This window comes from Ursus maritimus, unplaced genomic scaffold, assembly GCF_017311325.1.
Source record: "Ursus maritimus isolate PB19 unplaced genomic scaffold, ASM1731132v1 scaffold_2, whole genome shotgun sequence".
NCBI lineage: Eukaryota > Metazoa > Chordata > Mammalia > Carnivora > Ursidae > Ursus > Ursus maritimus.
This window is the reverse complement of record NW_024424452.1, coordinates 51,144,495-51,172,128: the sequence shown is the minus strand read 5'-3', so window position 1 is coordinate 51,172,128 and position 27,634 is coordinate 51,144,495. Positions and strand designations below refer to the sequence as shown.

General features: G+C 37.4%; 1 protein-coding gene across 1 annotated transcript in view; it reads right to left on the bottom strand.

The window, feature by feature from the left end:
• Window positions 1-27,634, bottom strand: part of EPRS1 (glutamyl-prolyl-tRNA synthetase 1) — a 65,502-nt gene that overhangs the window by 23,566 nt on the left and 14,302 nt on the right. Inside the window, exons 7-18 of the mRNA XM_040636011.1 lie at window positions 25,752-25,878; window positions 24,856-25,048; window positions 23,218-23,389; window positions 21,037-21,270; window positions 19,709-19,793; window positions 19,267-19,326; window positions 13,380-13,490; window positions 11,148-11,284; window positions 10,123-10,330; window positions 9,467-9,579; window positions 8,405-8,522; window positions 2,978-3,334 (exon numbers count right to left, since the gene is read on the bottom strand). Of these exons, the coding sequence (XP_040491945.1) occupies window positions 2,978-3,334; window positions 8,405-8,522; window positions 9,467-9,579; window positions 10,123-10,330; window positions 11,148-11,284; window positions 13,380-13,490; window positions 19,267-19,326; window positions 19,709-19,793; window positions 21,037-21,270; window positions 23,218-23,389; window positions 24,856-25,048; window positions 25,752-25,878 (1,915 nt within the window). The remainder of the gene's footprint in view (window positions 1-2,977; window positions 3,335-8,404; window positions 8,523-9,466; window positions 9,580-10,122; window positions 10,331-11,147; window positions 11,285-13,379; window positions 13,491-19,266; window positions 19,327-19,708; window positions 19,794-21,036; window positions 21,271-23,217; window positions 23,390-24,855; window positions 25,049-25,751; window positions 25,879-27,634) is intronic.

Sequence of the window (27,634 nt, the reverse complement as noted above, 5' to 3'; positions counted from 1 at the left end):
TGCAACAACCTACAGAGCAAGAGAAAAAGGAAAGAGGAGCAGAAGGTGGACTTGAAAGAGAAACTGAAGCTAGACTTTCAAGTTTTCACTCCTTGCCCACCTTTGCTTATGCTCTGCCTTTATGCTCAGAATACATAGAATTACTATCTAATCCTGAAGCAGGAGGGAGGCGGGGAGAAGGACAGAAGAATGGACAAATGAAGAGGGAAAAATTCCAATAGAAGCCTGTAACTATAAATCCTCAGCTGATCACCTTCTTTATAACTGAACATGACTTAACAGAAGAACTACTTTTGTAGGAAATGGAACAGTTAAGAGGCTTAGATAAATTATTAATGTAAAGTAAGCACAGACTTGCTTAATAAATTAATAAACTAGCAAAACCATAACCCTCTGGCTCATAATGCAATGCCCCACCACCACCACCTCTAATGAGAAATAACTTGGGAATCTGACTGCAAAATTGGAATCTAGGCTTTGTAAACTTCAGGAAATTACTTCCATATTCACAGTTTCTCAATGGTTACTAAAACCAACAAATAAAAAAAAGAAGTATTGGGCTCCTGGGTGGCTCAGTCGGTTAAGTGTCTGCCTTCAGTTGGGTCATGATCTCAAGGTCTTGGGATCAAACCCCACATCGGGCTCCCTGCTCAGGGGGGGAGTCTGCTTCTCCCTCCCCCTCTGTGCTCTCTCCAAAAAAATAAATATAATCATTTAAAAAAAAGTATTATTTGAACATTATTGAACATGGCTGTTGTGTGGATTAAATGCAAAAATAGTAACAGCATTCAGTACACGGTGCCAGAGGTAGTCTAAAAAATACTTCCGTTCCTAGGAACTGGGTTGATTCTCTAGAACAGGAGAGAGCACTATTTACTACTCTTAGCATTCAGAGAAGAAAAAAACAGTAAGCAGTATTCTGAAACACAGATATGGTGCACTGTAAGCATTCAGTAATGTAGGTTAAGCTAAAGTCAGACTCATTTCAGTATCACATTTATCATTATCAAAAAGTACCTAATAAAAGTAGCTGCCTAATTATCAAAGAAATTTAGATTTTTTTTACCCATAGGCTGACTTTTCATAAGCTTGACCACGCTATTACAGGGAAGTATGATATAATCCATTAACCCAATGAGACAAGAGGTGTAGCCAGCTGCTGCTCTAAGTATAACGGTTGCTGCTACTACCCCACACATCACTTCCTGACCAAGAATCAGCACAGAATCTCAATGCACTCTACTCAGAACCAAAAGCCCTTCCCCTCAAATTACATCTAGAAAGGGGTCCCTAGCTTGTGTCTGATCTCGAGTGGAAAATACTCTTAACCTCGCCAAAGGGCAGGAACTATCAAGGATTTACATCCTAAGCTTCAGGCTTCATTCTTAGAAGCAGAGCTATTTGAAGATCATCACAGCTCTGCAGGACTTCCGACAGGCTCACTAAAGAGAAAAAAGATTTCTTCACACTTCACAATGGAGAGAAAAATATTAACTTTTAGAACAAATCTCCAAGATCTCCCCAAAGCATTTTCTCTCTTCAGCAGAGGTCAAATGTCCATGAAAGAAAGAATCTTAGGGGCACAGTTCCCAGGCAGATGCCTAGGGACTTGTTAATGAGATGAGGAAATTGTAACCTCTTACTCCATTCTTCTCCAACCAAAGCCCAGGATGCTGATGGGACAACAGATCCCCTGACAAGAACAAATCTCCTTTAGTCACAGAAGTCAAGTCCAAGGGTTCACCATACCTCTGTGTCACAGCCCAGAGTATGTAATTTTTGGAAGCTTACGAGAGACTGAATTACGTGCAGTTATACCACCATCCATTTGGCCATGTTTTAGAACTACACTGCTGTTTGAATACAACTGTGTATCTTGATTATTAAATATGACCCTTCTCAGGGAGCCTGGGGGGCTCGGTTGGTGAAGCGTCCGACTCTTGGTTCCAGCTCAGGTCATGATCTCAGGGTCGTGAGATCGAGCCCCGTGCGCCAGGCTCCGAGCTCTGCAGGAATCTGCTTGTCCCTCTCCCTCATTCCCTGCCTCTGCCCCACCATGCGTGCTCTTTCTCTAAAATAAGTAAATAAAATCTTTAAAATTAAAAAAAATATATATGATCTTTCTCTATCACAGATGCCATTCCTTTTGTCTCTTACAACGAACAATCCTGTTCCACACTCAGTGCTACCACCCACTTGGCTACATGTTTTTCATAAAGATATAATTAAAACAAGAATAAAATAAGTTCTTTAGTCAAAAGTTTGTTATCACTTGAGGGTTCCCCTATGAAGAACTGGAAATGGTCACTGGCCAAAAAATGGACCCACTGTTCCCTGAACACACCATGAACCTTCATACCTCTCTGCCTCTGCTGGTGCGTGTCTTCCATACCCGGGCCCAGGCCAGCAGCACCAGCTTCTCCTGGACAACTTTTTACAGATGCATATTCTCTCCATACTCCAGACTTACTGAAGCAGAAGTTCAAGAGGTGAGACCCTACAATGTGTGCTTTAGCAAGCTCTCTAATAATTCTGATGTACAACGAAGCCTGAGAACCATGGATCTACACTTAAAGAGCATCTTCTCTGAACTTTGTTCACACATAAAGGGCTTCCTCTACCTCAGGACTATTTTCAATATCCTTTATGAATAGTTTCCTCCTTCCCTGCCACTTACAACCACATACGCTTCTGAGAACAACTTACACATCACACAGGATTACAGTCACATCACGTGGATCACACTGTGTGCATTTCCTCCCCAACACCCTCCCCCACACTAGATGGTGAGCTGCTTCTTCGTCGGTATTTCCAGAGCTTGGCACATGGCAGGTATCAGTAAGTGTGGACTGTTCTGCCAAAATATTCAAGCGGCTATAAACAATATGTCTTAAAAGACGAGACTACCACCACCCTACACCGTCTGAATTCATGAGCTTCCTCATGGCATTGTCCCAAGTCGTTCCAGGATACTGACCTTGGGGGCTTTTTCAGCTTTCAGTTTACGAACCACCTCCCCCTGCGCAGCAACTTCATCATAGAGAGATTTACTTTCCACAGTACTTGCTGATGACTTAGAAGAAACATCCTGTACCACTGCAGGAGGATTTCCAGGTTTATATTCCTGGCCGGTTTTCTCCTTATACTCAGCTTTCAAAGCCAAAAGCTGTTTTACAGCTGCATCTACATCTTCCTTTGCTGCTTTCTTGGCTTTTAATTCACGAACCACATCCCCTTGAGCAGCCACTCTGTTGTACAGGACCAAGGAATCCTCAGATGGAGCACAAGTATTGTCCAAAGAAGGACCTGGTCTTTCCTTAAAAGGAGCAGTCGGCTACAGAGGCAGAAAACCGAAAGTGAAATAATTAATTCATGTTTAAATGTCCTTTCACAAAATTGTATCAGATCGATCGTCATATAGCATTTCATGCTAAAAACTTAAGTTTTAATCCCTTAAAAAGTTTAAGTAAGTGATCTCATTCCTGAAAACTTATCCTAATGAAAAATGACAGAAGTAAACAAAGGTAGAGGCACATGGATATGCACTGAAACATTTTTATCATAGTTAAAAACTGAAAATCACCTAAATCCTTACCATTAGGGGATTAAAGAAATTGACACATCCAAAAGATATGGGAATAAATCGTTGTTCCATCACACACTAGCTTTGTGACCTTGAATTACATAAGCTGTTTCTGGTTTTAACTATTTTAGAAGAAAAGTAACTGTATTGAATCCATCAGTGTGATGGGAAAATAAAAGGTAATAAATCTTCTTAAAGCTTTTAGTTACAAAGGCTGGGAAAAAGTGAGTATCTGTAAGTTTCAGGAATTATTAAAGAGATAACATCTAGATTGATAACAAGCAAGACATCCATGAAATACTGTGATACAATTTTAACTCATTACTATGGAACAATTCCATCTTTGTATAAAATTATATATTTCCAGGCATATGATTATATATAAGTATATACAATAAACCCAGAGATATGGTCACTAAAATGATCTCTGGGTACTGAATAACTATGCTATTTTTTATTCTCAATGTCACGCTTTCCTTCTGCCTAGAAAGCTTTCGACCCTATCCAAATTTGAAATCCAGCTCACATCATACCTTCCCCATGACTTTCTTCTTTAACCGTCTTCCCCTTAATCCATATTTATGAGTCATGTGTATTAACTCCAAAATGTTTCATCTCTGGAACTCTGTCCTGATCCCACATCCAGCATTCTGAATAGTCTTTAGCTACATTTTACATGGGGGTTAGGTTCTGAAGTCAACATGTAAGTCAAAAACCACACACATTTGGGGTGCTTGGCTGGCTCGGCTAGTAGAGCAAGCGACTCTTAATCTCAGGGTTGTGAGTTCGAGCCCCATACTCAGTATAGAGATTATTAAAAAATAAGTAAATAAAAAAAACACATATACTCAAAATTACTCCCTTGAAACATACAGCCGTAAAAGTTAATATGCACATATAAATGCATAATATTATACAGTGAAGCAAGAATACAATAAATGGAGCCATTCTGTATCAAAAATGTATACATTCTGTTCTATTTATTTTTGATAACCTGAACTGACTCATTCATGCCTAGTAAACAGGGAAACAGTATTAAAGGTATTAGGGTAACACTGAAAAATCACACCACCTTGTGGTGATTTCTTCCAGTACGTTAATGTTTGATGTCAAAGAAGCATACAGGAAAAAGATTTCTCACAATTAAGAGAGGGTTCCTTCAGGCACCTGGGTGACTCAGTCAGTTAAGCGTCTGCCTTGGCTCAGGTCATGATCCCAGGGTCCTGGGATCAAGCCCCATTATCAGGCTCCCCGCTCAGCGGAAAGTCTGCTTCTCCCTCCCCCCTGCTTGTGCTCTCTCCCTCTCTTCCCCAAATAAATAAATAAAATCTAAAACAAAACAAAAACCAAAGGAGTGGCTTCCTTGAGTGCAGGCAGTGCTTTAAAAACACTGTTTACCATAACATTAACCCATCTAATGAAGGTGCAAGTGCAGATGAAGAAATTTCAAAGAGCTATCCTCCTGGGCTTCAAAAACAAGGAAAAAAAAAAAAAAAGGATGAGGCAGGATCCAGGCGGAGTCAGACTTTAATTCTGATGATAAGCTCTCTATTAGAGGCAAACACCCTCAAAGACCTACATATCAGAGGAGAGAGCATTAGCCCTAAGGCTTAAGGCAGCCTTCAGTGTTGGATACCAACGCTAGTCAACTGTACTTGAACTGCTATTAGGATTTGTGCAGGTTCCAAAACATATCCGCAAACTTTCTGACACTTCCTCCATCAAGAAGTGGGGTCTATCCCCTCCCCTTGAATTTGGGAAACCTTAGGAGTACTCAGACCAAGAGCATGGCAGAAATGACACCATGTGGGATTTTCAAGGTTAAAACATAAAAGGCAATGCTGTTTCCACCATGTCCACTGGACACTCACTTCTGGAGCCCTGAGTTGTCCTATACAAAGTCTCACTACCCTGACACTACCACGCTGAAGAGGTGACTTGTAGCTGCTTTGTGTGACACTTCTCCTTTCCTAGCCAACAGTCGGCATCAACTGCCACTCATGTGAGGGAGCCACTGTGGGTGTCCAGGCTAGCTGAGCCTCTGGTGACTGTCAACCAGCCGCCACTTGACGGAAACTATAGCAGACGCATGGGTTCTTAGTGTATTGTCCCAACCCTATTTTTCCTAATAAACTAGCCCTGTTATTTTTAGTATGCCACTTTGTAGAACAAAGTTCCTCAAGAATACACAAACTTCTGAAAACAGTATTACACCATATGTTAACAAGAATTTAAAAACAAATTTGAAAAAAAACCACAGACACTTACAGTGTTACACTAACATCTTTACAGGATATGTAAAACTGTGAGGTACTGGTGGAAACTGGGACCAATGAGGGCCTGGGTAGCCACATTTCCCATGTCATGCATTAAGATTCTCTCTCTCCCTCTCCCACCTCGAGTACACCAATTCTTTCTCTCTCTCTCTCCCTCTCTCTCTCTAAAAGTAAATAAAATAAAACAAATTAATAATCTTTGAAAAACTTGTCAATTTTAACTTTTAGTATAGCAAATACTCATAACCCACATAAACGAAAGGGATCCTCAATCATTTCTAAGAGTGTATAGGGTCTTGAGACTAAAAAGTTTGAAAACTGCCCTATTTATTTTTAAAGATTTTATTTATTTATTTATTTATTTGACAGATATTAAGAGTATACAAGCAAGGGGAGTAGCAGGCAGAAGGAGAGGAAGAAGCAGGCTCCCCACTGAGCAGGGAGCCTGATGTAGGGCTCAATTCCAAGACCCTAGGACGAAGGCAGACGCTTAACCAACTGATCTGACTGGCTGCGATCACATAGTATTTAATTTGTGGTAATTTAAAAGCTCAAGTCATGACATTCCCACCGTAAATAGTTCCAAACTCATACCTAATAAACTCACGTGTTTCTGTCTTCCCGAGCTCAGATTATTTATCATTCATTTACCTATTCAACCACACAAAATTAGGACTTACTGTCTTACCGATTCTACTTCCTGAATTCATGTCCTACTGTATATCTTCCCTGCTCTCACATCCTCTGGCTTCCTGACCACTTAGAACATCTTCTAATCCTATTTCTAATCAACCTGCCCAAGTATTTTCTACACTGCTGCCAAATTATCAATGCCAATCTGAAATCTACGGATCCCAAACTATGCATCAAGGTGCTCCAGGGGGCCACAGGAAATTCATGGCGTTGCCACAAAGTATTTTAAATAGTTGAGGTAAACAGAGAAATATATCCAACATCTGTCAAACACTGCATGTACTAGAAGCTCAAGATGGTTCAATTTTAACATTAGAGTATGTCACATTCCTTTCAATGATGTCCTATTTTTGCAAAACTAAAATTTCCACAGCTGCTGTGTTAAAATCAAATACCACAGGAAAATCACTATGGAACAGGAAATTAGCACGGTAGTATCCAATCTGAGTCCAAGATTCAAGAAAGAAATAAAGTATTATTATTATTATTATTATTATTAAGATTTTATTAATTTGACAGAGAGAGACAGCATAAGCAAGGGGAGTGGCAGGCAGAGGGAGGGGGAGAAGCAGGCTCCCTCCTGCTGAGCAGGGTACCCAACTCAATCCCAGGAGGACCATGACCAGGGGTCCAAGACCTGAGCCGGAGGCAGATGCTTAACCAACTGAGCCACCCAGGTGCCCCTAGTATTATTTTTTCTTTTAATTAGTATATCACTTTAAGAATGAAATAAAACTTAAAATATTTAAATTTAAGAACACAATCTTTTAAGAATAAAATTTTTTTCTTTCAACTTATGTATACTATGTCTTCCAAGGACTACTGGCATATGAACATTTATCTGTCTGAACTTAACTACTTAACAAAGAGAACTGTTAGGAATTTCACAGCCCATGGGTGCCATGAAGAAATTGGCAAGGAACCAAGGGTACTGTGTGAACTGAGGAAGTTTGAGGACCTTCGCCTACACAATAAAGCCCCTCATTCTCTAAATGTGTCACCAGCTCTCCAATCCACATCCTGTCTGCTAGGGAAGCTGAGTCTCCATCCGGAATGTCCCTCCCAACCTGACTGCCCGGCAGATTCTGCACTCATTCTTAAGCATAAAGATTAAGCATTACCCCCAAGATGAAGAAGAAATAGAGAAAGGCAGGAAGTGATGGTTTCCCCTCACCCTCCTCCTAGCAGTTCCTATCCATGCTCTCCTTTCTGAACCTCCTCTCTCAGAGGCACTGGAGTTTGACAGGAAAGTTACAGAAAGGGAACCAGAAAGCCTGGTCACTGTCCCGACTCTTGTCAATAAAATTTTTGTTATCTTGGGCAAGGGATTTTTCTTGTTCTCTCCATGTGTAAAGTAAGTAGCTAAGAACAGGTGGTGTTCAATGTACTCTTCAGCTCTACACGATGCTCCTGACTAAAGCAGATACAATATTAAAAAGAAAAGGATCTGGGGCGCCTGGCTGGCTCAGTCATTGGAGTGTGTGATTTTAGGGTTGTGAGTTCGAGCCTGACCTTGGGTGTAGAGATTACTTTAAAAACAAAAAAAGTATGTAAAAAGAAAAGAATCTACTGCAGCAGTACTGGTGGTGGTGGGGAATCGTTCTACAAACATTCTTTTAATGTACTCTTTCTCACTTTTTCATGTAATAAAATCAAATCTAAAAAATCTTGTTCTGCAAGATGTTCTGAAAACTTATAGGAAAGGACAAGACTCCAATAAAACCCCCGAAACTAAGAGACACTGTCTTCTTCAACATCAATAGTAAGACAGATAACCACTTGTAAAGAATGATTCCAAATCCTGGTAAAAAGATGGCTGATTAGAGACATATCCATAAAAGTCAATGTTTACCTCATTTTTTGTTGTCTCTACCTTGGTCTTTTCTCTTGACCCAGATGTTGGCATTTCCTTTGTATGTCCATCAGGAATGTATATCAAAACACATGGGGCTTCTTTGCAGCTATATGGGCTAAAGAGAAAATGTAGGGCCAAAAAAAGTTTACTCGAACAAAATTATGTGACAGTAATTAAAACTGAATTCCTACATTAATTCAATGGTACCACGTTAATGCTTCTCAAAGTATAAACAGTCCATTCTCCTATTATTCAAATCAGCTCTTCAGAGTAGTTTAAAAAGAATGAATACATAAATAAAAATTCAGAGTGCTAATTATAACCTTCCAGTTTAAGAACTTTTATAGCTATAAACACACTAACTCCAGAACAAAAGCACAGCTACTCTGTCTGCCACCAGAAATGGCACTAGAGGACGCTAACAGTCTCATTCTTGATTGAAAGCAAACATATCTCCATACCACACCTAATCTACTTGCAAACAGAAGAATTTCTGTAAAACACTTGTAAGAATTTCTCAATTCTAAAAAGTAATTAGCAAAATCCACTGCCCCGAGACTATTCGTAAGCAAACGATTTCTTCAAATTTTGTAGTAAAAGCTTAAGTGAAAATAAAAAGAGAAAAATTCAGTTTATTTCTTTAATATTTTTGAATAATAGCTTTACTGAGACACAATTTACAACTTTCCTCTAAATGTACCTACATCTAATGAAAATACACTATAAAGAAGAAGGTAATAGTAATAATTTTCACCCAAAGATATACTGAAATTATTTTCTTTATACTTGGACTACATGAAGATGAATTATAAGACGGTTTAATTTTAGAAATGAATAATTTGCTGTTACTATATTGTTTCAAAGTTACTGCTTGTTACTATATTGTTCAAAGTTACTGCTTGTTACTATAGAGTCCGAAATATTAAACATAAAAGGCAAATATCAAACTGAATACAGAATTATCAGGTATGGTATTTCAGTAGAAATGTGATTTTAAAATCTTATTTACTGTAAGAATGTTAAACATTTTCATTTAAATGCTCAATGACATTTACTTACCTCACAGGTTCATATGGCTGATCACATATGAAGAATCCTCTTCTCTGGAGTTGTATAATGTCTCCTTTTTTCAAATCCTTAAGGCAGGGATCTCCCAGCATTAGTTCTTCATGCTGTAAAGAAGACCAAAATACACCTTCTTAGAAATCACAGCACTGAAAACAACTCTAAAATATAAGTCGTCTTTCCAGAAGGTGAAATATTCTTAATTTAAACAAGTATGTTAAAAACTTTACTACTTACGCAGATGCAGGGAAACAGTAAAGATGTAAACAATTACATACATTGTATTATTAAAAGTTAAAATTGATGAACTGATGAACTTCAGGAAACCTTTTAACCAACTTGATTAGTATCCCTGCACATGTAAGTTTCCCACCATAAATATGAGCTGCGGTACGAAAAACACATGGAGACCCAGCTGAAAAGCACAGCAGCACAGCACTTAAGCATAAGCAAGTTCCTTAACATCATTGTGCTTCAGCTCCAATCTTCAGTAAAATGGAAACATCACTCTTTTACATCTTTTCATACAAAATTTTACAGATCTTTTCCATTTTACTTGAAAACCAAATACTTAGAAGTAATTTTTAAAATTCTAAAAAACAGCTTATGTAACAAGGAAAAAAGAAATATGGTTTCTTTTAGAAGGCTACCTTGCTGTTCTTGTTGACATACTGCTTAAAGTCCTCATCTTTGCCCAGCACTGGCTTTGTGATCAAGTGCTCGTAGGTGACACAGATTGCGGGAACAGGAAGAGCATGTGCCGTCTCTGCGAGCCACGTGATCTTCGTAGTTTTCTTGTAGTCTTTGTTCTCCAAATTCAATTTCGCGTCAAGAGATACAATTTTTCCATCTGCATTTCTAAATATAAGATCAAAAGGTGTTTAAAGAAAAGAAAACCATAATTATCATAAATCCATTATTTTGTCCTGTATTTGTAACAAATGGCTAGGAATTTTCTTTGGAAAAATGTCAGAGCAAACATTTATTTGAACTTCTAATGTTCCAGACATATACTGGTTAAGAGATGAATAAAATATAATCTACTGGAGAAGAGATGCACACACATCTGATGAAGAACATGAACATATTTACAAATTTTAAAGTCATCTGCATTAAACATTAAAAAATGTAAAGTACTACATTTTCAAACACTTAACAATTACTTGAAATCATATGTAATGACTGGACAATTCAGATTTCAGAGTTTATATAAATTAATTTTATTAGCATACTATGCTCCATTTATGTAATCTTAAGAACTAACAAGTGTAGCACACTATAATAACTAGCAAGTTCACAGTCATCACAAAACAATTAATTTTAAAGCAGATTTTAGGATAAAGAATGTTATATATACAAATTCTGTTCAAAGGATCCCTTCCCCAGGCAACTGTAAAATGAGAATTAGATGACAAAAAGGGACCCATAAGCATTTATTACATCTAGACACAGTAATTTTCAACATCACAAACAAAACACATCCTGATACCCGATTAATAAACTGGAACACATATGGAAAAGAAATTTGCTGTGTGTCCAGAACTGGCAGTTTCTATGCCGAAGCAGATTTATCAGTCAGGAAAATGAATGAGTCTAAAACTGGTAATTTTTCATAAGTGAATAAACATAAGAAATCCCTTCCATATTTATTTAAAAACAGACGAAAAGTTCTTACTTGTTTATTTTAGTAATATTGATGTTGCCCCAATTTATAAAAGTAACCATCTCCCCCTCCGACAATGTCTCTGCATCAGCACCTTCAATGAAAACTTTAGGACTGTACCATACCGGCTTCAAGCCAACATCAGGATTCTGATTTAAAAAAAAAAAAAAAAAAGGAGAGTGTTGATTGAAACAACTTATTAAACCCAGCATGCAAATTTATATATTCATTCTATTCTTAAACCAATATACATATTGAATCCCAGCTCTGTGACAGTTGGTCAGCCACCTGACCAGTAATGCTAATGGGTGTCCGATGAAGTGACCTGTCCCTAAACTTACTTCCAGACTAATATTCTTTGTTTTCAGAGCTAAAATGGTATTATTTGTCCTTGGTGTTCCTCCAACCAGAATCTGCTTTGCTATCCTCAGAATGTCACTAATGCTTTTGAAGCAAAGGAGGAAATGAAGTCACTCCTGATGAGTGGCTGTAGAACATTTCAGAACAACAGATGTCACCACAGCAGGAAACTGTGCACCTTTCATATTTTAGAAGACAAATTAAAGAGTATCATATTTGTTTAGATTGATAAGTTTTCTGTCTTTTCAGTATGTATTATATAAAGAAGAAAAAAGATCTGGAGAATAAAAAGAATGGTGTGTTAACTTTCAGTTTTTGCTTGACAGACTTCAAAAGAAGTATAAAATTTTTTGAAATAAGTGTTACACACAGCATGTGTTTGATAATTGTTCATGAATGTACTAATGCATCTGAGAAAAATTAGTACGCTGTATTGACTTACATTCTGCTGGGCTCAGAGAAGAATGGTAACAGGCTAAATCTACAACACTTTGTGAGGAAAATAACAAAGATTCCACAGATTGCACTGAGCAATCCAGTCATCATTTAAAGAGTGTCTCCAAATCAATTAGTCCTTAACTACTAATTATTTTTATTACTTGTGTAACTATTAACTAAGCTATCTGAACACAACTATCATTTTAACAAATACGTGCCTTAGAACATTTTATCTCATCATTCAAATTTCAAAGCATTCAGTATGCTTCACAATTAAGCTAACTGTAGTGGGTGATGTGATACACAGACAGCACCATCACCTGGCTGAACCAATCAGATGCAAGATAAAAATAGCCAATGTCATATAGAAAGGCAATCATATAAGACTATAACTTAGATGCATATGATTTTATATGTGAATTAGTCCATGAACATAACACAGTTATGAGTATATTAGGCTATTGTATGAGTGAGTTAATCTATGAATCTCCATTATACAATGAAGGTATTTATAGACAACCCACAAAGCTGGAATAAAAGGATCTATTTCTGCTTCAGGGTTGTCAACCAAGCAGTCATAATTAAGACACCAACCATGGTTTAATTAAGAGGAATTCCCTACTATCTGTATCTAAGATTTATATTCTGAATTTAGACGGACAGATTTCATCCTCACTTCACTGATATTCTCTAAAACAGACTAAATGGCAGTGTGATAGATTCTGGATGAAAACTGTGATTCAAAGGGCGCCTGGCTGGCTCAATCGGTAGAGCATGTGACTCTAGATCTCAAGGTCATGAGTTCAAGCCCCACATTCGGCATGGAGCCTACTTTAAAAAAAAAAAATTGTGATTCAATATTACCAGGTCTGATGTTTTGGCTTAAAGACAAAGGTAACAACGAATAACCTAGTTAACAGAATGCACCTCAGTTTCCCTATAAAAATAAGAGCATGGGGGCGCCTGGGTGGCTCAGCTGTTGAGCGTCTGCTTTCAGCTCAGGTTACGATCCCAGAGTCCTGGGATCGAGCCCCACATTGGGCTCCCTGCTTGGCAGGAAGCCTGCTTCTCCCTCTCACACTCCCCTTGCTTGTGTTCCCTGTCTCTTGTCAAATAAATAAATAAAATCTTTAAAAAAAAAAAAAAGAGCATGAATCATCTTTCAAAATGACTCCAAGAAAAGATAAACTTTTATTACTTACATGCTATCTCTACAAACTAAGAAAAATAGGCACAGAGTGTAAAAGTTCTGAGATGTGTTGTGAATTGTTACTAGAATAAGTTTCTTCAGCAAGAAACCCAAAGAAACATCAATTAGTTATCAAATCCTTACTAATAATGTTGAATAGAAAATGATCTCAAAACCATGCTATTGCCACCAAACCACATTTTCCCTTTTACTATCCTGCTCCTTCTGAGAGTAACATTGGTGAAGGTTAGGGTGACCTTTGGGTGTTTGGCTACTTCTTTCATCTCCTCCTGAGCCTCAGGGATATTCACTGGAATCACTTCTTTCTTCAGTAAAGCAACATATCGTGGGGCCACCGGGTCAATAACCTACAACAAATGCATCCTCGTGTTAAAACGTTCAGATATTTTTAAAACTTCATAAATAAAATAAAGACTAGCACAGGAACACTAACTGGCTTTCTTTGTTACTGCATTTACTAATATTTTGGTTTATCTGCTAAGTCTCCTCTAATATTTAACTGTCCAGCAGAAAAAAAGAAAACAATCATAATCGAAAACTACATGAAATTTAGAGTTCCTTCCCAAGAATAACTACTGACAGGTGAAAAGAAACCAATTAGTTAGAGCAAAATATTACTTTTGAAAATAACTTTTAACTCCGTTATCAGGTGAGGAAAAATCATCCTGTGGGGTTATATAGCAATCCTATGGGTAAGTGTGATATGTCATTTTGTATTGTTGGAGAAGTCCATTTTCAAAGAATATAGATAATGTATTTTTCAGTATCATTTTTAATCAGTGTTAGACAACATATCACCATCAAAGCAAAACAGCATTAGGTCACTATAATAAGGCAATTCTACAAACTCAGTATAAACAAGACATTTCTACTGGTCTGCAAGCTACATATACAGGGACCACTGTGTTCCCAGTACTTGGCAAGGGCCTGGCACACACAGGTAATCAACAAACAGGTGCGGATTCACTGAATGAATGGTCCTACTCGCTATGCTCTAACCTAACGCCACCTCCAAAACAGCAGTGACATGCCCTCTCGATCGGATGTATTTTCCTCACTTCACTGTTCAATTTAAAATTATCCATGATGACCACACACAACAGCAGTGTTTAGACACTAAATAAAGCATATGGAAGAAAAATGTAGATAGAGGCGTATGTACAAACAGCTATGGAGGATGTAGGAAATAGTGGTATGGCTAATTAAACTTGGCTATGTTTGTTTTGTATTATATTGTTGTTGTTATCACTGTTTGGTTGTTTGGTTGTTTTTTGTTTGTTTGCTTTGAGAGTATTTTTCAGCTTCTGAAAAGAATGAGTCTGAGAATGAGTCACTCAGAATTTTAACTTTCCCGTGTCTGCTACTCCTCATGGCTTATAGTTCATGTTGGTAGTAAATCAGGACAAGCCTCTCTCTATTATTATTCCGTTCTTTCCTTCCTTGAGTTAGCTTAAAGGTCATTCTTACAAGTTAAAGATTCCTCCTTTCAGCTTCAACTGGGCTAAAATGATCAAAGACTTTTAATCTGTGACTCCTCAGTTCAGTATTTAATCCGGGAAGATACACTTTTTTTAAAGAAGCTGAAACTAGACAAGCCAGCCTGAGAAACTTCCTCCAGTTCACTGCACCTCAGTTTCCTCAACTGACAAGAGAAGAAGGTGGTTTCTTACACCCGACTACTGATAATGATCACTTAGACAGTGGCTAGCACAGATTCTCAGGCCGCTTAACCCTACAGGAAAATGAATGTAATAGTCTGAAGTAAGGTCTAGAAATCTATTTTTAACAAGCATTACACAGGACAGTCAGGAACAGTCAAATCTGGGAAATTCTGGATTAAAAGATTTAAGACTTTTTCAGCTCTAAAATTATACAGTTCTAAAAATTTCTGGATCAAATTACTCTGAAGGGTCCCAGAGATTTCAAGGAAGTTGTCCTGGCAAAAACTACCCAGTGGGGGAAGGACAAGACTGGGACTAAGGAGAAGACTCCAGAACCCTTAACACACGTCCACCAGAAGAACTACCCTTTTATTTACTGGGGTTTACTTGAAGAATTTTCATTTGAAGGAAGATTTTCCTTATTTGGGGCCAAAGAGAGAAGTTTCTACATACTTTAATTTACTAGGTAGGAGCAGAAGCAAGATGGTTGGGATGAGATTTGGGGGAAAACTATTATATTATCATACCACTAAAATACTAACACAGATTTTAAAATTAAAGCAGTAAAGGAAGGTTGATGTAAGCAAGCATTACTCTGAAATGAACACCTTAGAACTATGACTTGACTGAAGAGTTCACATTTAGCAGTTACATAAAACCATGAAGAAAATTAGGTTAATACAGAGTAAGCTAGTGAAATGTCCCCTATCAGTATCAAGGTATATTATTTAATGGGAACTAGACAGCTTCTATTTAGTTATGATTCAGAAAAATGATGTATTAGTTTCCTACCAACATGAGAAGTCAGGCTAAGAAAGCATGGATTACAGTATTTTCAGAGGGATATTGAGATTATTACCCACCCCACATCTCACTGTCCCCTTCATCCATTTCTCCCCTTTTCTTTGCCATATATGCTATACTCTAAATAAAGCTGTTTCTCCAAAGGAGCATGTACTTAAAGAGTTCCAGCTAATCCAGAGTTAACCCTGTTGTCCTTTAGCAGAAGATGCTTTAACAAAAATGCTGGGTTTCTAAGAGTGGGATAGTGTCCAAAGAATGACATTTTATCTCTGCCCTTAATGACTGCTTCAGAGTGCCACGGTGTTAAATTTAGTTCAGTGATGCTTCACTTATATTTTATTTGCAGAGCTTGGAAAGAAAGAGCAAGCTATAAAATAACAAAGCAGTAATCAGACTGAATGTGACATGAACCCTAGATAAGAGATCTGTACCTCAAGGGGCAGAAAGACTGGCAACATGAAGGAAGGATAGGAAGAGGTGAGGAAAGTCAGCAATAGAAACGAAAAGGTACATCATCAGAATAACTTCATCTTTACTATCAATCACAATGTTTTAACTGCTGTTTTTAACATGGTGCTTAATGATTAGAGGTCCCACAGATGTATAGATAAACAAAGCAGCTGAAGAATACTCATCTACTTTCACTCCTTCCCACCTCCCCACTAAAAAGACATAAAGGATTTTTTTGTTGTTGTTTAAAGGCACAAACCCAAAAAATCAGTGTAATCAAAGAGGAGATAATAACAACAAACTATGGAATCTGAAAACTGTATGGAAACATCCCCTCTCTGCTCCATAAACAAGGCAACTGCCCCTCCCCCATCCCCACTACAGAAGGGAAGTTTACTCTGCAAGGAGGGTGCTTAGATCCTGGCAGATACCAGGGGGAGCTGAAGGTGAGGGTACTGCACAGAGACCAGCAGATTAAGTGAATGTATGATACTAGACAGAAAAGCCCTCAGTCTTCCTCTGTTCAGCTCCAATGGTCTGGCAGCCAAGCCTTCACACTTCAGGCAGGTAATTAAAAGAAACTCCTCTGGAAAAACTGCCTAATCCAAGAGATAAGAGATATAGTTACTGACATCGAGGTTCTCCAACTGACTCAGCCAGGTCATCCTACATCGAGGTTCAGCTGACAAGCCCAACTCTTTCTGGGCTTCTAACTGCTCCTTTAGTTCTCCATGTTAAACATGAGCAGATAATCAAGACTATCCAGACCCCTGAGATGTCTTTAATATGTCTATAATATGAAACAAAAAGCCAAAATAATCTGCAAGAAAGAGATACAAGAAAAAAATTCCTACTGATGCTAGTATTCTAAGCATGAAACAGAACAAGAAGTTTTTATATTTTTTATTTTATTTTTAGATTTTATTTATTTATTTGACAGAGAGAGCCAGCAAGAGAGGGAACACAAGCAGGGGGAGTGGGAGAGGAAGAAGCAGGCTTCCAGTGGAGAAGCCTGATGTGGGGCTCGATCCCAGAACGCCGGGATCACACCCTGAGCCAAAGGCAGACGCTTAATGACTGCGACACTTCGGCGCCCCAAGAAGTTTTTTTAAAATTCAGAGGACTGAAAAGAAATCTTGGAAATGATACATAAATGAAAAACTCAACAGGAGGGTAGGAAGATAAAGTTGAGTCAATCCAGTACAAAGCAAAGCCAAAAGATGAGGTGGAAAATAAGAGAGAAAATAAAATTAGAGGACCGTCCAGGAGGCCCAACATCTGCTCAGGAAGAGTTCCAGGGAGAAGAAAACAAAGTAGAGAAAAAACAAAGAATGGATTCAAGAAAATCTCCCAGAACTGAAGGAATAAGTTTCCAGACTGGAAGCCACATGTTCTTCCGATGGATAAGGATGAAAACAGAGCCCCCACTACAGCACATCATCACGAAATTTCAGAGTGACAAAGGTCATACACAAGGTCTCAACAATCCTCACCCCTTGCCCCCGTCTCAGGGAGCTACCAAAGGACAGAGCACAGCAAAGCAAGAGAAACATAAAAAAAGAAGAGAAATCCAAGAACCATTGTGTGACCCATCTGTGACCCATCACAGAACAAAAGCAAAGGGGATCCCAGGACGATGATGGCTGACCTCAGGAAACTGCTGAGCTTCAGAAGCTAATGGGCCCCTAATCCAGATCAGCACAGGGCAGCGCAGAAGGCTCAGGCAGAGCTGTCAACATGATAAAACTGAAAGAATACCGAGGCACAAGAACATCTCGGTAGGAAATTCAGACAACTCCTGGAGAGCGAAGATGGAATTAGAAAACTAAACAAATGGGGGAAAACAACAATCAACTACAAGAAAACCAACAGGGTCTGAGAAAAAGTAAGAGACCCATGTCCCCTCTTTCTGTTGTGGGAGTCAAGTGAGGATGCTTGAAATGTAAAAAAAAAAAAAAAAAAATCAAAAAGTAGCAACACACATCTTATTTAGAGACACAAGCAATAAAAATACCAAAAGAATGATCTAAAAGAGCTGAAAGTGCTTTCTCTAGGGGGAGAAAATGGAAGGAAAGAAAAAAGGCAAATATGCTGCTCACCTTAACAGACCCTACAGACCTCTCTGACCATGGTGAAATATAGTTCATGTATTTGAACTAAGTACACATGTATAACTTTAAAACTTGAAACCTTTAAAATCTGGGTTATTAATGAAAAGTACACCAAATTAACTTTGCCTGTAAATTCTACTTGTATTTATTATTAGTAACTGCAGCAACAGAAAGAACCAATTAGTTCCTTTATGTATCAAAAACACACAAGACTAAATAAAACAAATTCAAGACACATGCGAGACAAGCAAGTATTTCTTGAAGCAAGGCATCAGCACAATCAAGCAGCAATAAGAAAAAAGAAGTACAGAACACAATCACAGAAACTATAGTTTAAAACATGGCATTTTAATGATTTGCCTTATTATAGTGTCTAAGCATCCGCTTCCAATTGGTAATTAACAATGTCGATATGCAGTATTCCTTATTTGACTTTAAGGAACAGTTAAAAAAAAAAAAAAGCTAGATTCAATAAGACACAGGAATTATAATTAGTGAACCTTCAATACAATTCAGTGAAACATACAACTTTAAAACTCTGTCCTCTCAGCACACAAGGGAACAGTGGAATGAAGTTAGCCAAATCTTCCCTTTGCCACTAAGAAAACCAGAGGACATGTTTTTTAAAACTAGGAATAATGCATTTTCAGTTGATTTGTATAAGCAAGTCTTTTATATAAATGTGATTGTGCTTCAAAGCTGTATAACATCTCAGGTTATAACATGTAATATGCTAAAAGCTATGTGCTAAGTAAGGCAAATAAAAGCGTTAAGTAATACCTTCTTACAGAGAGCTCGCAGCTTGAAAGCAGAAAAATGAAATGCAGTGTTCATAAAAGATTTAAGGAAAAAACTGTTACCGCTCCCCATTAACTCCAAGTTAGTTTTAATCATTGTGACTTGTTTGGTATACCTAACAGGCTTAATGCTCTTTATAAGTTTAAAAAAGGAAAACATTCCATTTTCCTGAAGGTCTGCAAAATGTTAATGTTTTTCACAAAATTTTCTCTACAATGAACACACTAGTGAATTCTACACATATTGTATTATTCAGGAGTTAGGCACAAGAAAGAAGGACCAAGAGTCAAAATGTGTACCTTTTTATTAAATGCCCAAATTTTGTCCCATTCCATGTTCACAATTGAACGTGAAGAGCCCTAGAAAAATCAATAGAGGCAAAAAGTATTCATTAGCATATTTAAGCTAAGCATGTTAGAGAAAAATAAACCCAATAAATACCTGCACGTTTACGTCCACTGGAATATAAAACCCAGTATGCACAAACTACTTTGGTTACTCTGAACAGCCACAGTCAAGAGCCATGTATTTCACTATATAAAAATACCAGAGGCTGCCTTTGTCCCACTTCAGCTTACAAGAGTAAGACATTTTCAATTTCCCACTATTATAAACATGCTCCTTAGAAAAAAAAAAATTCTATCCTTGCATTATAAGGAACAAGGAATAGAATGAACAGAAATAACAGCGACTAAAGGGATATTAATAAGACACTTGAAAACTCAACAAAGTGTAGGTTACCTGAGCAGCAATAAACTGTTTCAGCCCTTCAACGGTCATCCCCCTCCTGAGCACACCGCGAACTGTAGGAAACCTTGGGTCATCCCTGGGAAATAGGGAAATTGGTAAGTACCAATGAGATCTTTTTAAAGTACAAACACAAGCAGTACAAAGTACCTAATGAATAATAAATTATAGTCAGCTTGTAAAATATTTGGACTGAGTTGTTTATATAATAATTGGGTAGATCATAATACCAGTGAGCCCACATTCATGGAAGAGGAAAACTACCTACTAGTCAAACACTGCCTGGTAAAATAAATGCACTAGTAGAAATAGTAAAAGTACATTTCAAAAAAGACACAGAGGTGACGTCTTCAAATATGGAAAAGCCATGCATTAAAACATTCTTATTTGCTTTTTATTTAACAAATATTCAAGGTCCCTATTCTACATACAACCATGAGAATCAGATAAGAGATGGTATCATGTCATCCACGTATGAATATACTTTACGAAGCCCTTTGGGTTATACAAACTTCAGTAAGTTTGCAATAAAAACCTTTGCCTGGAGCCCAAGATAAACTTGCCTTTTATAAAATTCAGCTCTACAATAAACCAGTATAAAATATATAGTTTTCAAAATATACTTAACATGTCAGTATTACGCGATGCTAACAGAAACTAGTAAATACGTTCTTGTTAATTCAGATAAAAAAAATTCTTAGACTTAGCATCCTGGTAACTCATCTGAACAGGTTTCATTTACACAGATATATGGCTACAAGATGACTTTAATTTTTGTATTCCACTTTCTCGCAGAAATCCTGTATAGGTTATTAATATACTAGAGAGATTTGCAAACTTTTCCTGGATGCCTAGTCCTCTGGCAACCAACAGCTCCACAAAGCGGGTCCTCACCACCAAGGCAGAGACCATCTATGTCTTCACCTTAACTCAAGGCATTTTTTGGCCTTCCTGGGACCCAGCTAAAAAGAAAAGCCTCAGAGCCTCAGCTGAGTGTGGAGAATGGTAACCAGATATACAAAGAACCAGAGTCACAACTACTTTTCTACAAAACGCTAAGATCTGCAGAGAATGTGCCCTTGTGTGTTTTGCATTCCCATGCACCAGGGTCCAAATGGGCACTCCATGTTTGTAGCCTTAGAGAGCGGTAGGGGGACTTGATGCGCTGGATGAAATAAAGGTAAGGACCAGAAACCCTAGAGGCCCACCCATTCAAACTCTTCCCATTCATACCCCCACCCCACCCCTGAAAACAGTTTTACAACCACTGATAGACCATGTTCTTACTACTTCCTCTCAATTCTAGGTCACAGTAAACATACCATCCATCTACCAATCCTTCGTTGACAAACCATGTGAGTTTTCTTTTGGAGAGCACTGTGTTGTTGAGATTTAGTCGGCTATATTCCCAAATATATGGTTTTCTTATGCCTAAGGCTTCAATAATCCAATAAAACTGTTCATCTCTGTCATGGTATTCTGTTGTTCTCAGGGCGTGTGTAACGCCTTCAATACTGTCAACTATGGGGCAGGCAAAATCATATGTCGGATAAACACTGGAAAAAAAGGGAATATATTGAAAAGCAAAATGAAGCTTTTACCCTTTCCATCTTAGATTATGCATTATAAGAAGCAACAGCAATTTGAAATATAATTCCTTACAAGTTAGGAATATCTTAAAAATCAACAGGTTTTATAACCTATTATATTCGAAGTATATCAAAATATCTTCAGTCTTTGAGAATAAATTAGTTAACCCACTCAATATTTAAACAAAAAAGCAAATTGGCAATTTAACAGACAACTGGGTATTGAAATAGCAAATTCTATAATCATACTTCTGTAACTGCCAATGTAGAGCATGGTAGAAAAGTAAAAAGCAAAATACAGCTGACCCTTGAACAACACAAATTAGAACTGCATGGGTCCACTTATACACGCATTTTTATAAATACAGTACAGCACTACAAATATATTTTTATGACTTTCTTAATAACATTTTATTTTCTCTGGCTTATTTTAAGAGTACAATATATAATACATATAACATACAAAATATGTGTTAAATGACTTTATGTTATCAGTAGCCTTCTGGTCAACAGGAGGCTACCAGTAGCTAAGTTCTGGGGGAATCACAAGTTATATACAGATTTTTGATGCACAGGGTGTTGGCGCCCTAATTCCCTGCATTCCTCAAGGGTCAACTGTACATAAAAATTCAAGGGAATTTTTAGCTTTTCAATATCTTAATCCCATACTTGAGTAAATACCTAAGCTTAAATCTCCTGTAACTAAATGAATTTAAGAACAAAGCATTTCCTTCTCTGACGAGAAGACGGTTAATTAAAATTCCATTTAAGATGAAATCTTAAAAACAATTTCTGATTAAAATAATGTACACAATGCACAATTTTAATTTGAATTTTAACAAATATAATATTGCATTATGCCTCTAATTTTTAGGATACTTCATTAAAATGCTACTGCATTATTCTTGGCAACTATTTGATACTGAAAATGTAAATACAAACTCACTTCTGCAAATGTATTCAAAGTATCTGCTTAATAAAATAAGAAAGTACCCTGTTAAAAATAAGAGACTTATGTAGATACCTGTAACCACATGTATAACACATATGGACACACACATCTACACCCACACATTTAAAGAAAGTTACATTAGCTAACAGGTTAGCATTTACATTCACTAATCTCTTCAGAAGTGTTGAATGAGTACTTACATGTAGTAGGCTTCTTCAAAGTAAAAAAAAAAATACAATTACTTTATAAAGGTAAATTAATAGAGGAGGGGAACCCATTTAAAGAAAAAAATCGTTAACTGAAAACCCACATAGAAAACGAATCAAAACTAGAAAAAAGACACATGATACTTTTACATTGTTCACGTTTCTGTAAATTTTCAGTTCTATCACTTTCGTGAATCAATTTATGCCCAGCAGAATCCAAGTTTATAAGAGGAACAGAAGTATCTTCATCTAAAGATACACACCACAATAAACCTAATCAATACCAAAAAAGCAACTATAGGCAGAGTGAAGAACTTTTAGAGATGGAAATGACCTTAGAAATAACCCAGCATAGGGGCGTCTGGGTGGCACAGCGGTTAAGCGTCTGCCTTCGGCTCAGGGCATGATCCCGGCGTTATGGGATCGAGCCCCACATCAGGCTCCTCAGCTATGAGCCTGCTTCTTCCTCCCCCACTCCCCCTGCTGTGTTCCCTCTCTCGCTGGCTGTCTCTATCTCTGTCAAATAAATAAACAAAATCTTTAAAAAAAAAAAAAAATAACCTAGCATAACCTTAATCAATAGGTGAGTAAACACCCCAAGAGATTAGGTTACACGCTTTACCAATAGCAGTTACTAACCTGTGGGTGAACAAAGACCCAAGTCTCTTGATCATTCTGCATCTACTCTGTATTTACAGACATCATCAAAGCAAAATCAAAGTAGGCCACCAAGCATAATGAAAGAGATACACTCACTTGTATTTATTTCCAGTTCTTGGATGTGGCTGAATTTTACAGCGATAAAGCGTTGGGTCTCTCATACATCCATTGTTACTACTCATGTCAATTTTTGCTCTCAGACAACAGGACTGACCAAACTGGCTCCCTTGTTTCATTTCTTCCCACATTTGCAGATTCTTCTCAATAGCTATAAAACGATAATTACATTACAGTTTAGCTAATGTATTACTAATCTAGTTGAATTCAAATTATTTAAGTAGTCCCATAATTTGATACAAATTTTCATATTTTAGTCGCATATTGTAAGCACGCTCCACTAGATTAAGAGTACTACAATAGTTCTAGTATCTGGTATGAGGGAGGGGTAAATGCATCATTTTTTTATGAAGAAGTCTCACAGAACACTTACAAAATATACTCTACAAACATATTTTTCAAAGAAGTCAATATATTACACTGATATAGTACTGATTAAAGGTAAGAGAGAAAGAGGCCTGAAGGTTTTTCTCATCCTGCATTTCCCATTTTCCCATCATAGCACAACTGGCCAGCCCCTGACCCCTCAAATTTAACACTGCATTGAAGGAGAAGCATTGTGTCCCTTTGCCACCTCATGCTCAGGGGATGGACCAAATCGGTCCAGGGCATAGACCAGGGCCCACAGGCATCAGTGCTACAGCCCATGCCCAGGTAAAGAACATGGCTCGGGCTGCGAGCCTGAGCCCGTGGGCTCCCTGAAAGCCCTGCCAGTCAGGAGGGCTTGTGGAAAGCAGGAGACTCTTGGATTGAAAAATATGAGAGATCACAGAAAACAATGACACAAGTTTAATCCCAGAAAAAAGAATTCTATGTCCCAAGTGGCTATGGTTCTATTTATGTGAGAATATTGAAAACCTGCCCCATGTAAGTAAGAAAGAACTATTATACAATGCTTCTCTGTGGAAGCTCCTGAAGATAATGGACATGTTTTACCTGCCCTCAAAAAATTAAGTGAGGTCTCAAAGTACAGTTGTTAACTATCTTTGAAAATGAGGGGAACTTAAAAAAGAGAGAGACAAAAAAGAGAGACTTCTGTAACAATCTGAATTTACTATACAGTTCCCAAGATTTAAATACAGTATTACGAAATTATGGCAACGTAACTACGGAATGAAAATAGCCCTATTCAGTAGTTCAGGCGACAAGCAGTTAGTAAGAAAGATATGCTCTTTCATTAAGTGGTATTTCTGAGATATAAAGTAATACTAAGCTTAAATATTATATTCAATATTATAGTCACATTTACCCACATGCTAAGAAGATTTGGGTCCTAATAACACAATCATCAAACATTTTATAGAAAGGCTAAGTATTTAAATTGGGAGAACTACAAAAAGTTGCAGAAATAACCATTCAAACGGAATGAATACAATGCAAAAGACGGCACTTAGTAAGTGCGACACTAAGGGCACACACACTTTGCATGCAGTTGTAATGCCAACAAAGTAAAAAAAAATGTGAAGATGATAAAGAAAAAGAATTCTGTGATGAATTAATGTATGAATCATATTCCCAAATGTGTCTCAAATCAGTATCTTTCATCGAAATCTTGTTCTACTGAAGAAGTAGAACAGAAGACCATCAATTAAAACACAAACACTAAATGTGCCTTACAGTTTTTCCTATGCTCGGATTCTATCCTCTGCTCACGTTCTGCTTTCATCTGCTCAGCGGGAGTATCATCCACATAAGCCTTCCCTTCCTGAATTAGCTTCTCTGCATATTTCATTATAGTTTCAAAATGATCCGAAGTGTAAGTAAATTGATCTGGTTTGATATGCAACATTGCAACATCTTCCAAAATAACCTGCAAAAAGAATCCAAAATAACCATCAATTTATCTTTTGCATTTTCTTGTGTATTTTCAATCCTTGATACTGCATTTGGGCAAATGTAATTATACACCATCAGTCAAAAAAAAAAAAAAAAAAAAGCCTGAAAATGGTTGTGCAAGTTGTATATTAGATCAGAAAAGGAAAAAAACCAAAATATTCATTATGCTAGTCTCCAAATTTTCAGCTGAGAAAGCTGATCTCATGATGGAGCTTTCCATTTACTCTGGAAAACTGGTTATTATTGGTCATACTGACAATTGTTTGCCCTCTCTTTGAATATATTGCAGTGCTTCTGAATAAAGAAGATAAAAGAGGCTAGCAAACCTTCCCAATTTTCCAATACCTACTTAAGTGTTTGTTTCATTCATACACTTACAATTAAATGACAAAAAGGAAACCTGCCTCTAGTGACCAATTCATTTAAGAAATTGGTACTTAGAGGAAAATATAGCACACTTTGGTAAATTGTACAACTGAGGAAGAAAAAATTAAATTCAAGTTTTTTGGTCTGGGAGCTCAATACTGCTTGGCTTAGGTCTTAGACACGGAATATACAGATGAGGGAAAAAAGCAGCTATGAGAACAAACTTAATTTTCCTACCATGAAGGTATCAGGTCACCCTCTAATTTTCATTAACTTTTCTGACAAAGGGTCATCACTACACCTTTAATTACCTTCTCAAAATCTTCCTTTTCTTTTTCAGGATTTGTGTCATCAAATCTCATGATCAGTTTCCCTTTAAAGTTAACCTGGTAGTGCTGGTTCAGAAGAGCAGCTTTTGCATGCCCAATGTGTAAGTAACTAAAACAAAAACATTTCACAAAGAAACTCATTAACATGTTTTAACTAAATACTTAAACTTAACCTTTTTGAGGAGATGAGAACTAAACAAAAATCCTTCTAGCTGGTACTCCAGTCATATTTTATTTTCTAACAAAAAAGTACTGTGATACAAAATCTGACCGCACAGGAAGAAAAAGACTACAACATTTATAAAATAATCACAAGAAACAATTTCATATGTAAAATCTCACAAAGGGACAAGTTATTTGTTAACATTACAACCTTAAGGAGAAAAAAACAAAAAAAACGACCTTAAAGAAAATCTTCTTTTTTTCTTACAGAGGAAACGAATGGTCATTTAGAGGACAACTTCCAAAATGGCTTCTGGTGCTACCCGACAATGTATCTTCTTCACTAAGACCTGATGCTGCGAGAACCGAGCACCCACCTCATGTACACCAGCGAGAGGCACCTCTGAGGTCACCACTGCCGTGTGAGGACTCCATGAAGGGCACATGGGGATCAGGAGGCTGCGGAAGAGCCACTTTCTCAAGGCGTCAGTTTTCTCAGAAGCCAAAATAAAAGGATTTTCACTAAGGGACCTTCCAGTACCAACGCTCCATGAATCACAACCCATGGAAACACTATTCTGTTCCTATGCGCAGTTGGCAATTATAAGGAATAAAATATGTTACAAGCACTGTTGATAATATTCTCTATCAACATTCTCTTCGATCAGCGAAGTGGGTAAAAAGCAGTCTCCTATACTACTGCTAAAAATACCCTTTCCTGGGCAGCAAATACAGCATGAAGCAAGGAAGTTTAATCAGCTCTCGTGAATTTTTACTAGATTCCACCAATGGTAGCCATGGTCCCATGCCCTAGTTTCCTAGTTTCACGCCAACCTGATCTCAGCTGGTATCAACAGGGGAGGGGAAAATACAAGTCCTTGCAAGTCTTCACATCAGTTTTTAAATCAATCCATGTTTCAGAAATTCACGCAGCATCCTAGATTGATGATTCAACGTTAAGAAGAATTTATATGCACAGGTTAACGCAGACAAGTACAAAGCAATGTATTTAGGGTTATTCAAAACTTTCTGCATAACATAAAAGGCTGTCACTGGTATCCCAGATGAGATTCTAAAACAGAAAAAGGACATTAGGGAAAAACTAATAAAATCCAAAAAAGGTATGGCGTTTCAGTGATAATAATAGCAATATATTGATATTGGTTCACCAGTTGTGACAAAGGTACCAGAGTAATGGTAACATTACAGATAACTGGGTGCAGTGTATGCGGGAACATTTTGTACTATCTCTGCTACGTTTCTGTAAACTAAAACTACTCTAAAACAAAAGGTATACCAAAAATAAAACAAAGGACTGTGAGTTCCAAGAAAAGAAACAGAAACACTACCTATAGTCTTTGTTGAAAGTGTTCTACCTGTATCACGCTATACCCATCATTGGGAAGAAAAAACACAACAAACTAATAATCACTGAGTACCCATACTATATGACAGTTAATGTACTAGGCTTTACATAAAGGATTTAATTTCAGAGAGGTGAGGAAATCAAACCATTATCTTAAAGATATTGTTTCTGAATCTGAAATAATGTGGTTCTAACAATCCTAAATTTCGAGAAAGCTAAAAGGACTATAAAATGTTCACAAGGTAACTAAAATAATCAGCTCAAGAGACAACTAGCTAGCTTAAGAAAGTAAAAGTCATGCTGCGTCAGTTAGTACTAATGCCAAATTGGGGTTCTG